The sequence below is a fragment of the Sminthopsis crassicaudata genome, chromosome 4 (genome assembly GCF_048593235.1).
Source record: "Sminthopsis crassicaudata isolate SCR6 chromosome 4, ASM4859323v1, whole genome shotgun sequence".
NCBI classification, from domain to species: Eukaryota; Metazoa; Chordata; class Mammalia; order Dasyuromorphia; family Dasyuridae; genus Sminthopsis; species Sminthopsis crassicaudata.
Genome location: NC_133620.1, coordinates 269,571,107 through 269,586,571, shown reverse-complemented (window position 1 = coordinate 269,586,571; position 15,465 = coordinate 269,571,107). Strand labels below are relative to the sequence as shown.

Below are 15,465 nucleotides of genomic sequence, written 5' to 3'. Positions count from 1 at the left end.
ATAGGCAGTTTTCATATAAAATCAAAGCTATCCATAGACATAGAAGAAATTATATAAGTCACTTTTGATTATATAAATGCAAATTAAAATAACTCTGAGGTACTATCTCATACCCATTAGATTGGTTAATGTGACAAAAAAAAAAGGAAAATGATGAATATTGAAAAAGATGTGAGGAAATTGGGAAACTAATGAACGTACTGTTGAACATACTATCTGGAGAGCAATTTGAAACTAAGTATATGTACTCTTTGATCCATCAGTGCCTCTACTAAGTCTATATCCCAAAGCAAACAGAAAAAAGGGGAAAGGACCTAGACATACAAAACCATTTATAGGAGCTCTTTTATGGTTGCAAAAAATGCAAATTGAGGGAACGTCCATTAAATGGGGAAAGCCTGAACAAGTTGTGGTATAAGAATGTAATGGAATCTTACTGTGCAATAAGAAATGATGAACAAATAAAACATAAAAACCTGGAAAGACTGGTATGAACTAATACAAAGTAAAATGAGCAGAACTGGGAAACATTGTACACAGTATCAGCAACATTGTGTGTTGATTATGTTGATTAATTATGAATGACAGCTTTTCGCAGCAACACAATGATCCAAGAAAAATGTCCAAGAAGAAAAGTGATATCCAGATTTTAAAACAAAACAAAACAAAACAAAAAACAAAAAACAAAACATGGATATACTTTTTTTCATTTACTTTATTCGGTTTTGTGTGTTTTCCTTTTGATCTATTTCTCTTTACACAACTGTGACTTATATAGAAACATGTTTCACATGATAGCACATGTATAATCTCTTTAAAATTGTTTACCATTTTTGGAAGAGGGAAGGGAAGAGAGGAACGGAGAACAATCTGAAACTCAAAATCATATAAAAATACGAACACTTGTTTTGACATCTAATTGGAGAAAATATTATTATAAAATATAGATAATAACATGTTGTACTATATTTAAAAAGTACTTAACTTTGGTAGATTTTTTTGCACTCTTTGCCACAAGGGAGTTTTAAATAGTGAGGTTGGGAAATTTCCTTCTCTTACTCTTAGAAAGTATTTACAAACATCCCTACACCATCAAGGTTAACTAGATGGCTTAGTGGATAAGGTTCCAAACTGAAGTCAGACAGACTCATCATCCTGAATTAAACACCAACTTCAGACAGTAGAAGAAAATAGTTGATACAGCAGTTCTGTTTTATATCATTATAGGATATGAAAGGCTTATCCATGGGATGGAAAGGAAAAAAGACTTGGATTTTCAGGAGTTCTAAGATCCAGCTCCAGCTATGCCAGCAAGAACTATGTGACCTTTAGTGAGTCACCTAAGTGTCCCAGTATAGTCTTCTTATGTGTCAAATGAGGGAATTGGATTAGCTAGATGATACTTGCAGAGGTTCCATTTTAACTATTGAGCTCTATAATTGTATGATATTATCAACAACTTTTGTTTTGTATGATATAATTGTATGATATTATCAACAACAATTGTATAATATTATCAATATTATCAACATTGTTAATGGTTATGAGTAAATCTTAGATGGGATGTAGACTTTTATAGCCAGGACTGTTGGAGCTCCATCTCCAATACATAGCTTAAATTATGAAACAGCATGGTATAGTGAACAGAGGGCTATGAAGATTCAATAAGAACCTTACCCCAGCAATTTTTTAGTTATATGACTTGAATAACTCATTTAATTTCTCTCAGCCTCAGCTTCTTCATTTGTAAGATAAAGGAGTTGGATTAAATGTCCTTTCATGTTGCTTTCAACTCTCAGTTTATAATACACTTTTAAAATTATATAGAATATATAATTTATTTATTTATTACTATATTAAATATAATTATATGAAATATGATATGATATTATTTTATTTAATTGTTATATATTATATATCTAGATTTGTTTTTACATCATTTTTATTTCCAATATCTGACTCTACTCTTCTTTTTAAGTTTACCATCCCTTGGAACACTGAATGATCAGGGATAGAAAGAAGAATAAGGCAGAGTATGGGAAGGGAATAGGGCTAGGATGAAGGAGGAAGAGTAGGGAGAAGGAGGAGAAGACAAAAGAGAATGAGAAGAAGAAGAGGAAACAAGACAAAGAAAAAGAGGATGAGGAGGAGAAAGAAGAGGAGAAAAGGAGGAGAAAAAAGATGATAATAAGAAAAAGGGGAAAGAGGAAGATGGAAGAGAGAGAAGAAAGAGGAGAGAAAAAAGGAGAGAAAGAAAAAGGAGATAAAAAGCAGTTTAAAAAAATTAATCCACATAGAAGCCAAATCTGATAGTCTATATAACAATGTCCTTTGGCCATACTTTATGTTATTTAGGGTTTGTATTATTCTTAAACATTTCACCCCCTCACTTTAAAGTGTTAGTTTCACAGTTACCTCTTTTACATGAAATAAGATGATTTGGTGGGAAAATTACAACTTATCAAATGGAGCACAGGAATAGGGTAGTCAGAAGGTCTTTGTGACAGAGGTTCCAAATCAAGCAGGTATGTATTTCATTCCTAAGAGACATGCTGTTTCTCAAAGCTTGAGATCAGATAAGATAGGCCATTTATCTATGTGAGTTAATTTACCACGACATAGTTCTTAGAAATAATAGACACCTGGATGGATAGAATAGAATAAATATTAAGGTGGTTCCTGCTGCTGCAAAAATCCATTTATTGGTTCCCCTGCAAATAACATACAGAAATTGTGATGGCAAATACTGTGATTTCAAAGGTCAATGATGCAGATTTTGATTCAGATATATGAGTGAAATATAGCTCTTATATCTCTTGCTATTTAAACTAACTACTTAAGGCTACAATTTATCTTTTTTTCTTTCTTGACTCTTTTTTTTTATAAATATCATTTATCAGCTAATGCTACAATCTGACAGTTACTTTGATGTTACATAATTAATGTTCTAGGTCCTAGGGAAATCCAGGGAAATTTTCTACAAACTCTGTTAAGTGCATCTCAGTATAATTTCTTTTATATTCTTACATATGTTATTTTAAGCATTTAAAAATACCCTCCTCTCCCCAAGAAGGACTTGCCAAAGGGTAATACAAAATTAAAAAAAAAAACCTTCACTGCATGAGGACATTCTGGAAGTATCTAATATTAAATGCATCATAGTCAAATCCTAGTTATAGATTGTCTCTAAATCCAAGGAAAGAATAGTTCTTGGAAGCAAGATTGTCAGAATCCAATATATTTGGAATCATGGAGCAATGGAGAAAATATTGGGCCTGTAGTCAGGAAGATTTTGGTTAAAATCACATTTTTAGACACTTGTTAACTGGATGACTAAACAAGTCACTTAAGTTCTTTTTGCTGGTTTTCTTATCTATAAAAGGAAGGAGTTTGACAGACTTGTTTCTAAAATTCCTTCTAGTACAAATCTATCATGTTATGAATGATGTTTAGGAGGTACAGGGCTAATTAAGGAACTTAAATGTGTTCTTAAATGGATTTAATCAAGTTCAATCTAAGAAATTTAGTACCACTTATCTTTTGATGGAGGAAAACCAAATCCCTTAATTTTCTCTAGAAGTGACTTGATCTCCCAGGGGTCCTTCAGATATCCTAAGAGTGACCTAGGGCAATAATGAACATACCTCAGAACTGAATTATTTCCCCAGGCCTGAAGAACCACACTGGTCACTGGGAGATAAAAAAGAAAGTAGCTACATTAATCTAGGCATTTGTCTCATTTTTGTATTTCTAGGCTGTGTAATATAAGAAATTGTATAATATAAGAATTTTATAATGAATATTTTATTATAAAATAAAATATAATGTATATTTTATTATCTAACTTCTTGAGAGATACTTTTTTTTGCTTCTAATAAGCTTGGGGTGTATCATTCTATCTTTCCCTGATAAATGTTTCCATTACATAATTTTCTTACTCATAGATTTTGAAAGAACCCCCAAAAGCTCTTAAATAACTAATTTCTACCCCCAAGTATAGTTCTGCCCCTTTGGTGAATGGTACCAGTTGCATCCCAGAATTCTCATTGTGTTTCATTTAATGTAACTGAATCTCTTATGAATAACAAAATGTTCTAAATACATAATCAGTGCCTGTCTTGTGCCAACATTTCTGAAAGCATGCTCTTGTGGTGAGAGAATATTCTCCATGATCAAGAAACATACATCTTCCAAAAAACTTGGAAAATCCTTGTCCAACTTATTTTCCCCTTGTTCCTGGGTCTTTCATTGCATACTATGGGCTATTAAGGATATAAATCAGAGAGCAGTGCAGCAGATTTTTAACCTGGAGAAGTAGAAACTATTTGTTGTCAGCTACATTCTCTCCTGCTCATGCCACTTGGCCACCCAGAGTCCATTTTTACAATTTTTTTCTGGGTCTGTGCACACAAAGGATTAGATCACACATGCAACTGACAAACCCTCTCTTGCAATGCCATAGATATCAGCATTGTAATCACTTGGAAGATAAGACCCATCAATCTTGCTCTGGAGCTATAATTCTTCCTTTCTTCTTCCTATAATCTTCCTTTTAGCCACATACCCATGAACACCAAATCACCTCCTGTCCTCCATTGCTCATCCCCCAACACATTTCCTCATCTATTAATGAATGTCTTTGAAGAGATATCTTCTAAATGAGAGCTTGGTAGAAGTCCGCCTTTACAATTGTTAGCATGAGAGCTGCTAAAAATCCCTTCTCAATCATGATGGAAAAAAGAAGGATATATCTCTAAATGGTAGCAAAAAATAATTTAGGTTGGAAAGATGGGGCACTTTTAGTCTATAATGGCAATAGAATAATGTGGTTACTATAAATATTCCTCTTTTAATATTTTAAAGGATAATTGACTGATGGTTCTAAAGCATCTTTATCCCTTAGCATCAACTCCATGAATATTTTCATAATTGGACATGCCATTCACAAACATTTAAAACCCATGCAGGATTTTTAAAGTAATAAATTTTAATCCTTCATCTGGGAAGAATCAGAATAGAGAATATTTTGTCTCAGATTTTTTTTATTAGTAGCTGCCATTTTGGTAGCTGCAGGGTCATGGCAAGGGGTTCTTATCATTAAATGGCTCATCTTAATAAATAAGCAAACAGACTTTTTTCCCCCTGAGGCAATTGGGGTTAAGTGATTTGCCCAGGGTCACACAGCTGGGAAGAGTTAAGTGTCTGAAATCAAATTTGTACTCAGGTCCTCCTAACTTCAGTGCTGGTGCTCTATCCACTACTCCAACTAACTGCCTCTATATGTATATATTTTAATGATATGTAATATTATTGTGAACCTAGTGAGGGAACTAATATATCTATTGATTGGGAAGTTCATATGATTTTTTTAAGTATCAATAAAGTATACTGTTTTAAGTTGTTATAGCAAAGAGACTCCTCATATATTTGCTTAATAATGGGTTGGAAATGAAATAAGCACTTCATAAATAATATTTCATTGAATCCTCACAAAAACTTTGGGAGGTAGGTACTGATATTGACATTTTACAGATAAAGAAACTAAGGTAAATAGGCTGAATGACATGTAAGGACACACAGTAAGAAAATGTCTGAGGTCAAAATTAAACTGGTCCTGATCCAGGCCCAGCTCTCTAGCCACTGTGCCAGGTAGCTGCTAGATATATGAATGGTATAATTACTATAATGTGGAGATACATGAACTCTTTTTACTTTCAAAAAGAATCCTTTTTATCCTCTCTCACATCTGCATAGCTGAAGGCAGGGATATACTAGAACCAGTATGAACAAGTTTAGATGACCAGATTGTGAGCTTTTCAGTATGACCTTTTATACTTTGAAAAACTGTCAAATGCTACAAATTAGAGCTTTATTTATATGTTATTGATTATCTAGATTTAAGAAAGAAATAACAAAAAATTAGTGCAAATTATACTTAAAAATATGTTCTGTGTACTTAGCTTTTTTTTTTTTAATTGTAGTTCAACATTTACTTGTACACCTCTGGGTAGGAAACTATGCATATGAAACATATGAGATTAAACTTTCTTGATATGTGAATAGCTTTTCTGAACTGTCTCATTCCTTTTTAAATTCTTTGCAGTGAAGGATAACTAGCTCTCTAGGAGGAAGAGAAGAGAAGAATATATTGGAAAATGAAATATCAATATATTTATTTAATATTGAAGATTAAAAAGAAATTATCTGTTTTAAAGGGGGGGGCATTTCATACAACAATAGGGTAACAGCCAGAAAGGAATTCAGAGCCCAACCTCTCTAATTTCATAGATAAGGACACTGATATAGAAGAATGTCTCCACTAGCAGTAACACATCCACTGTACTATCCCTTAAACTATAAGTTGGGAGCCATTTGTTAAGATGTATTACTGCCTGAAATGCTTTGATCTATGCAATGTAAATCATAGCCCAACCAAACCACAAAGTTAGATTTAAAACAGATGTAGCAATATCCCTAATTCTAACATAAAGACAAAAATCTATCTGGAATCTCTGCCACCAAAGCCACAAAAATCTGATCATCATAAAGAGGGATAATTACCCATTGCGAAGAAAGGGATCCCCAGGAGGGTGGAATTGTATTTTCCATCAGTGATGAAGAATATCCCTGCTGCAGTTACACTGGATATGCAAACTGTCAGGACACCCAGGAGGCCCAGAAAGGGCTTACTCCGCAGGCAGTCTTTCATGGAGCTGGAGAGGGTGGCTGTGGTCAAGATCAGCATGAGGCTCACCAGGATCTTGCTCCTGGCCAAGATACTGGTCTTATGAAAGTCTCTCCAGAGGCTAAAGGATGCTAGAGAGAACAGCTGGAAGTCCTGATGTTCCTCTTGCAGCTTCCTCATCAGTTTGCAGAACTCACTCTCCCACTTCTCCCCAATGAGGTCTTGGGTAGCAGAGCCATAGGTCTGGAGGTAGTAGGTGATTTGAATGGCTCTGGCTGACTTGACCCGCTGGTCTTTGCTGTTGGGCACATCGACACCACCCAGTTGGTGTCCAATAAAGGTGCTCCTCCCATCCTTAGAAACAAAAAGAGACTATGTTATAGTGGGGCATGGTATAGCAATATTTCAAAATCCAAAGGAAGGATTCCAACAGATTGTGAGCTCCTTGAGGGTCAGAACAGCCTTTTATTTTTAACTTCTGTGCTTAGTACATAAGCACTTAATAATTATTAATCGATTGACCATTAAAGGTGGAGATTTACTGGCATATAGAGTCAATTTAGGACTAGGAAGTAAATTGAGCTTTTTAAATCAATATGGAATATACCATGTAAGATTATCAATATTACAAAAGACTGCTGCAAAGTCACAGATCTCACTTCCTACTAACCACATGCACAACAATAACTTCACAATCATCCCACACTTTCATCCTGAACACTTTCCTTCTTTGGGAGCCAAATGTAAATTGCTATAACAGAACACTACATTCCCGGAATCTGATTTCACCTAATAGGAAACATGTCGTGAAAGACAGTGTTGCCTGGTGGTCTGAGTTGAATTCAGTTCAAGCTCCACTTCTCATACATATTAACTTAATGACCTTAAATAAATCACTTAGTTTCTCAGTGTACTGAGCAACTTTCTAAGATTATAAGCTGTTGAAAATGGTGCTGACCTCTATCTGTAGAGGGATATTCCTCAGCCAGGCAGTTCCCTGTACCAATAAAATCATAGGTCTAGTCTCTGTCCTCAAGATGCATGGAATAAGTTATTAACAACCAATAAGAGCAACCTAACAACTACTTAATTTAGTATTCTGCAATTTTGTTCCTTAGATAAAGCATTTGTATTTGTACAAAGGGAGAATTTGTATTGTACAAAGGAAGAATCATATCATGGTTAGACAAGTAGATCTCAGAGCCATATTCTCCCTTATGGTAGAATGTGGCCAGACAATTTATGGTTAAAACTAGGTTAAGGAGATCAAGAATAAAATTAAACTTAGGATTGTAGAAGTTTAGGAAGATGAATGGGAAATAGAAAAATGTTTGAAAAAATATAAATTTAAGAGATTGAAAAAGATATGGTGAGCTGGAATAGTAACAAATTGGTGATTGAAGGTAAAAAAGGACTTTAAATTTGGGCAAGTTGTTCTATTTTCCTGCTTAGACCTAGCATTTTTTTCTTTATGAGAATACCATAGTTTGTTGAAGTTAGCAATACCAACTCTATCTGCAGACCTTTGTTGTAATGTCAATTTTTCTAAATGCAAATTGATTAAATGAAGTTAGAGTTATGCTTTTACAATCAAAAACACTATTATGCCATCAACCATGTACACAATTTACTCTCTCTCAGCCAGAATTCCTTAGGAATAATTCATTTCCGGCAATTTATTTTTCCTGAATAAGAAATGAACATTTAAAACATTCCAAATTCTAAATGCCACCTGTCATTTGCCCACCAGTGAATTTTCAAGGAGAAAATAAATAATACATTTTTCATGAGTGGCCTTAATGTCAGTAAAGGTAACTAAGTGATACAGTATAAGTGCTGAATCTGGAATCAAAAACTTGAGTTCAAATCCTACCTCAGACACATACTATTTTTGTGATCCTGGGCATCTATAAAATTGATTGTATTTGATGGCCTCTTCAAAGTCCCTGCTAATGCTAAATCTACAATTCAGTGCTCTGATGATTGGTCTTCTTTGGGGGCATCAAAGTAAGAAGAGTAGGAAAGTCATCAGGTAAGAAATTACTTTTTCCTCATGGTCCACTTTTAGAAAATTAGGATAAAAAGTACTTGAGTGAGCATTCCAACAACACATATTGCATTGCCCCTTCCTTTTCTGCCTTTCCTCACTCCTCATGTCTTAGTAGATAACTTTCATGAATTCTTTGGCCAAAAAAAGGGGGAAAATCATAGTACTAAATCACTAGTTGCCAGTCTTTTGATGCTGAACTTCTCCACATTTAGATAGTTTAAGTATTCCATATTGCAGATACATATTCTTTTTATATTAGTTCACCAGCAAAAGTTTGTGCTCTGCTGACATTGATTTTGAGAACCCAGGTTCATCTCCATGGCATAATGAAGCAATAGTATAATTGTCAACAGAGATAGCATAGAACAGTATGAAGCAGCTAGGTGGATAGAACATTGGACTTTGAATAAGAAAATCCTGAGTTAGAATCATGCCCTAGACATTTATTATCCATGTAACTCCATGGGCAAGTCATATAACATTTTCAATTTTATAACATTGTCTGCATAACCTTGGAATAATAATGTGATCTACTTCACAGTGTTGTTGTGAGGACTAAATGAGACATATGCAAAGAACTTTGTAAATTTAAAAGCATTTTATAATTGTCAGCTATTATCACAATACCTAAAATTATTAGAAAGAATTTAAATAGAACAAGCTAAAATACCTCTAATAAATGCTTTTAAAAGGGTGCTTCATATAGATTCTAGATGTTGAGTTAGAAGGGACCATAGCAACTACAGCCTCTTAGTTTTACATATGACAAATCTAAAACCAAGGGAGATTAAGGAATTTGTCCTATGTGATACAAATAGCAAGTTTTAGAGATGGGATTTAAAGCCAGGATCATTTACTTGGTAATGATTGTTGCCATTTATGCCAAACAGTGTCCATTTCTTCTCCCAAACTTAAAAAAATAAAGGCAAAGAACATATTATCAAATCGACTCAATGACTCAATTAACTCACTTCAACCAATCTAAACAAAATTGTATTATTCTGAGCCAGGATTTGAAAGGTTTTCACCTTATTTTCTATTGATATATCAAATTTTCTCCTTTTCTTTCCCTCATTTTAACCGTGGATTCACTTTTCAGTATTTTCATCTAGTAGCATCACTGATGGAACTCTGAGGTCTCATGTGAGTCTTTTGATTAAAACATAGCATAGATTTTTGGAAAAAGAATTGACTTTTGAATTAAGTGACCACAGTTCAAATCTTGTCTTTTTCACTATCTGTGTGACCTTGAAAAAATCACTTGCTTCCCTCCTCAACAGAGAATTAAACTAGATGTCCTTTAAAATCATTTTCAGCTATTATTCCATTATCTTATAGTCTAAACTTCGTGAAATGATGAGGATAAATGAAGATGCATCAATCATAAAGCAGACTAGGTAGCACAAGGCAATTCACTTTTATGCACTGGAAGTCCCCCCCCCCCCCCCGCAAAAAAAAATCAAGATTCTATTTAAGCAACTCAGTCTCAAATAATCAAGTCAGATAATTCCCCAAGAATACAAATTTATTTACTTAAGTTTTATGAGTTTTCTCCTTCCCTCCCTTCCTTTACTTCCCTTCCTCTCTTCCTCTCTCCCTCCTCCTTTCTTTCTTCCCTCCCTATATTTTCTCTGTATCTCTTCCTTCCTCCCTTCCTCCCTTCCTTCCTTCCTTCCTTCCTTCCTTCCTTCCTTCCCTTCCTTCCTTCCCTTCCTTCCTTCCTTCCTTCCTTCCTTCCTTCCTTCCTTCCTTCCTTCCTTCCTTTCCATAAAAACTTATACTGTCATTCAGCATGTGTTGCTCTGACTGACTGTATGCATTTTAGTCATCAAAATGATTTCTGAGGGATTTTTAACAGTGAATAATCTGAAGATTTATGGGTCCCTCAGGAATAATTTTGCATATTATAATGGTTCAAAGGAAATGCTGATAATACAGTTGGTCAAAAAATTTTAAAAAAATTTAGAAAGTTTAAATATAGATTTTTTTTTTTTAAATAACAGGTCTTCATTGGCTTTGTTTAGCTGTTAAAACCCTATTTTGAAGTTATCTGATTTCTCTTTCTTTCTTTCTTTCTTCTTTCTTTCTTTCTTTCTTTCTTTCTTTCTTTCTTTCTTTCTTTCTTCCTTCCTTCCTTCCTTCCTTCCTTCCTTCCTTCCTTCCTTCCTTCCTTCCTTCCTTCCTTCCTTCTTTCTTTCTTTCTTTCTTTCTTTTCTTTCTTTCTTTCTTTCTTTCTTTCTTTCTTTCTTTCTTTCTTTCTTCCTTCCTTCCTTCCTTCCTTCCTTCCTTCCTTCCTTCCTTCCTTCCTTCCTTCCTTCCTTCCTTCCTTCCTTCCTTCCTTTCTTTCTTTCTTTCTTTCTTTCTTTCTTTCTTTCTTTCTTTCTTTCTTTCTTTCTTTCTTTTCTTTCTTTCTTTCTTTCTTTCTTTCTTTTTATTTTTTTATTAGCAAAAATTACATCCAAGAAGACATGCTTTTTATATCTTTTTCTTATATCTAAATGGATGGAGCAAAGAGAGCAGATTTCCCTCTCCCATGAAAACAAACAAATACAGTCCAAGGTCCTTTGAGGTTTTCAAATAGAAAATGTTCCCCGAAAAAGTTAGTCTGTTTTTGTTACAGTCTATCCATTCTATTTTTTTGCAAGAATAAGTCCTTCCTTCCTTCCTTCCTTCCTTCCTTCCTTCCTTCCTTCCTTCCTTCTTTCTTTCTTTCTTTCCTTTCTTTCTTTCTTTTCTTTCTTTCTTTCTTTCTTTCTTTCTTTCTTTCTTTCTTTCTTTCTTTCTTTCTTTCTTTCTTTTTATTTTTTTATTAGCAAAAATTACATCCAAGAAGACATGCTTTTTATCTTTTTTCTTATATCTAAATGGATGGAGCAAAGAGAGCAGATTTCCCTCTCCCATGAAAACAAACAAATACAGTCCAAGGTCCTTTGAGGTTTTCAATAGAAAATGTTCCCGAAAAAGTTAGTCTGTTTTTGTTACAGTCTATCCATTCTATTTTTTGCAAGAAAGCAAGAATGAGCTTCTCACAAAACCCTTGGAGCATAAGCCAAATATTATTTTGCAAGGAGCCTTTGAAGGAGAAATAATATGAAGCCACCTAAATCAACTTTGGCTAAAGACCTTGTCATTTAAAGGGGCACAAAATGGTGTTTTTATTGATTTAAAGTACAGAAATCTCTGTATAAGATAAAGTATGCTCACAGCAAAATTGGTCATGGCTTAAAGAATAATTCTCCGTAGCTGTTGTCCTCCTCTTTCTCTTCCTCCTCCTTTTCCATCTCCATGTTCAACAATGGTCTCCTAATCTTGAAAGTTCATTTATTTAATGGTTACTCAGAAATGACTCTACTACTGACATTTGACCTCAATTTTTCACTACCTGGGCCTGTTTACCCTTCCTTAAGCAACCTCCTCCCTGGCACTAAATATAATTGAAATAGAACAGTTTCATCTTCACCCATTCCAACAACAAACATTGTGTAATATTTGAGTAAACCACTACACCTGACTCTGGACAGTGATAAAAAAAAATGTATAGAGTTTGAAGAGATTTTATATGGCACCTGGGTTCACACTTTTGATTATCAGATGAAAAAAATGAGTCCCAGAAAAATGAAGTGACTTGTTCAATATCACATAGTTCATAATTCACTGAGCTGGGATTCAAATTAATCACTTTTAGCTCCCAAACCAGGACTCTTTCCTCTGTGGCATTCTAACTCAATCAATCAATATTTATATTATTAAATTTTAATGTTAAGAATCAATCAATACTATTAAATACCTGCTCTAGGTCAGATGTTTTGTGAGGTGCTAGGTATACAAATTCAAAGAATGGTCTTGTCTTCCAAAATACTTTATCTTCCTTCTTCCTCCTGTTCTCCTTTAGATCTATGTCTAAATCCTTTTCTCTTTTTGTCAGAAACAAGCCTTTCATTTCATAAAGATAAAAAGTAAACAGTAAATGCACCTGATAATATAATGACATGAATTCATTGTAATGAGTCAATTATTATATTAAAACCTTAACTGAGAGAATATTGGGGAATTAAAATATGAGGGAAAATATTGGGCTTCTAAGATATGGAACAGGAAATCCAAATGAAGGGGGAAAGGAATTCAGAATAAGGAATCTGGGGGCTCTAGAGACAAATAGCTTCCTATTTCATAATTTGTTTTAGGGCTGACTATGTCACTATGTCTTCAAGAAAACTTTCTACATATTTTAAAAGCATGACGGTTAATTCTCTTTTAAAATAGGATAGCTTGTCTTCCAGCTTCCTTCTTAGTGAAGCATATTTAAATAAATATAGTCCTCTATAAAAGTTAAACAAATCTATTTAATAAAAGTACCAATAGTTTTAGTACTATGAAGTATTGTTGATCACCAGTCTCATTCAAATTCATCATTGTTTCCCTTTGCCCCATTCTTCACACACTATTTCTCATGCTACTATCCAAGGAAAACTAGGTTTTCAAATGCAGGTATTTGTATCTAACAAAAAATTAATCACAGAAAATCTGACCAGTATGTGGGAGAAAGAAGAGGCAGTCTATATACTTTTGTTATAGCTTCATTGTGATTTCTCTTAGGTTTTCAACCTAGTTTCTTTCCTACCATGGGCAAGAATTTCATCATTCATCATTAGGCAATTTTCACTTTCCTGAGAAGCTAAATCCTAGTTACCATCTGACATCCATCACCTGCCACACTTACCAGTTTATTATTAAGGCTATCAATATGTTGAAAGAATATCTCTTCTATCTTAGTTTATATCCAAAGGCATTTTGGAATGTACATTCAGGATATCATCCTTTCAAATACATATTCCCAGCACACTAGCAGAATTTTGGATCCCAATACTCAAAGAAAAGTTCTACAATCTAACTATTCCTCCCTGTCTCCTAGATAGGTAACTGTTTTTATTACTCATGTGCTACTGATGAAAAGAACTAGGGATGAGAGATTATAGATTGATCAAATGTCTTCGGGGAAAATAATTTATCTTTCTTTCTCTCATCCATTCATTCATCATAAAAGCAATTGAGCTCAAGAACAATTCTAAGAAATTTGTATAAAATCACACAACTAGAGGCAAAGGCACAAACCAAAATACTCTGTTCAGCCTTCTACCATAAAGCAAACACTAGTTATTCTTTATACATATAATTTGTCCCAATGGAGACAATATCAGAGGCACATAGAAGAATGAGAGTTAAGTCAATCAGTAGTCAATATTTCAATCATCCCTGATCATGGGGATATGAGGCCTATTAGCTCACATTGCAACTCTATCTCTTCCTTAAAAGAAGCTTTAAGAGCTTCTCTAAAAAAAATTCAAAACCTGAAAGCCAATCTATTAATTAGACTTTCTAAAATGAGTTACACTGGTCCTTAGACAATTCATTTCAATTCTAGTCAATATTCATCTATTGGGCATCTACGAGAGGCAGTACATAAAGGAGTAGATAGAGACTATACCTTGGAGTCAGAAAGATGGTTTATCTTGTTAACTTATAATATCTTTGTCACCCTGGACAAGTCACTTAACCTTTCAGTGTCCTTTGACAACTGTAAGTTGGAGAGCAGGAACCCTCTAAGAATTCCCTACACCAATTAAATCACAGGTATGGTCCCCTCTTCTTCACGCTGGAGAGAAGAGTGAAAACTTTTGTGAGGCACTATATTAAAATACTGGGAATACAAAAAGGAAAATAAAACAAATCCCTACCATTAAGTAGTTTTCCCAGTGAGGAAAGATGACCAGAGCCTCACAATGAATAGTTCAACACTAGTTATTTCCTCCTTAAATCATTTTTCATTCACTAGAACAAGCAGTTTGACCAAAAGAACTTTCCTCACAAATCCCAGAGGTTCAATAATCAGCTTATGCTGAAGAATAGTGAAATGAGTGATTTCAGTGGGACATGAAACTTGATTTCAAATATTATTTTTGACTTTAACTATATAAGTAGGGTAGTCAAATAATTTCTTTAAATCTTAATTTTTTTCACTGGTAAAATGCATAAAATAAACTGTAGTATTGCACAGATCTCAAGAGTGCCAGGTGAATCAGCTATTTTTATTAATTTGTTTATTTCAGAATGGTATGATTTTCATTATTCTATTCAGAATCATATCCAAGGGAAGACTTGACACCAATATGTTTTAGTGAGTTTTATACCTCTAACCAAAAATAAGGGCAGGTTCAAGAGATATAGTAGGTTAGTCAACTAGTATCTATTAAATACCTACTATATGCCACACACTGTGCTCAGCCCTGGAGATACAAAGAAACAGTACTTCTCTCAGGAGGGAAAGAAGGGAGAAAAGCAATTTCATTGGGAAGGATTGAAGTCAGATAAATTGGATCTAAGGGTCAGAAGCTAGTCCTTCCTCTGTCATTAACTAGTGACACAGTCTTTCTGAACTTTGAATTCTACTTCTATATGAAAAGAATAGAAACTACAGGAAGTACTTTGTAACCATAAAACATTAACAGTGTGACATTGGAGCATTTCACTTCACCTATGCTTGCCTCAGTTTCCTTATGTGGAAAATGGAAATAATAATAGCATCTAAATTCTGGGGTTGTGAGGATCAATGAGATAATGTTTGTAAAGTACCTTGCAAACTTACAAGTGCTATATATTGTTGTGGTTCAGTTATATCTGGTTCTTCATGAATCCATTTGGGATTTTATTGGCAAAGATACTGGAGCAATTT

General features: G+C 34.1%; 1 protein-coding gene across 2 annotated transcripts in view; it reads right to left on the bottom strand.

Moving 5' to 3' along the window:
• PTCHD4 (patched domain containing 4) overlaps nt 1-15,465 on the bottom strand; it is a 293,634-nt gene that overhangs the window by 199,200 nt on the left and 78,969 nt on the right. For both annotated transcript variants that reach the window (XM_074310691.1, XM_074310690.1), the window contains one exon: nt 6,562-7,039. In XM_074310691.1, coding sequence (XP_074166792.1) covers nt 6,562-7,039 — 478 coding nt within the window. The remainder of the gene's footprint in view (nt 1-6,561; nt 7,040-15,465) is intronic.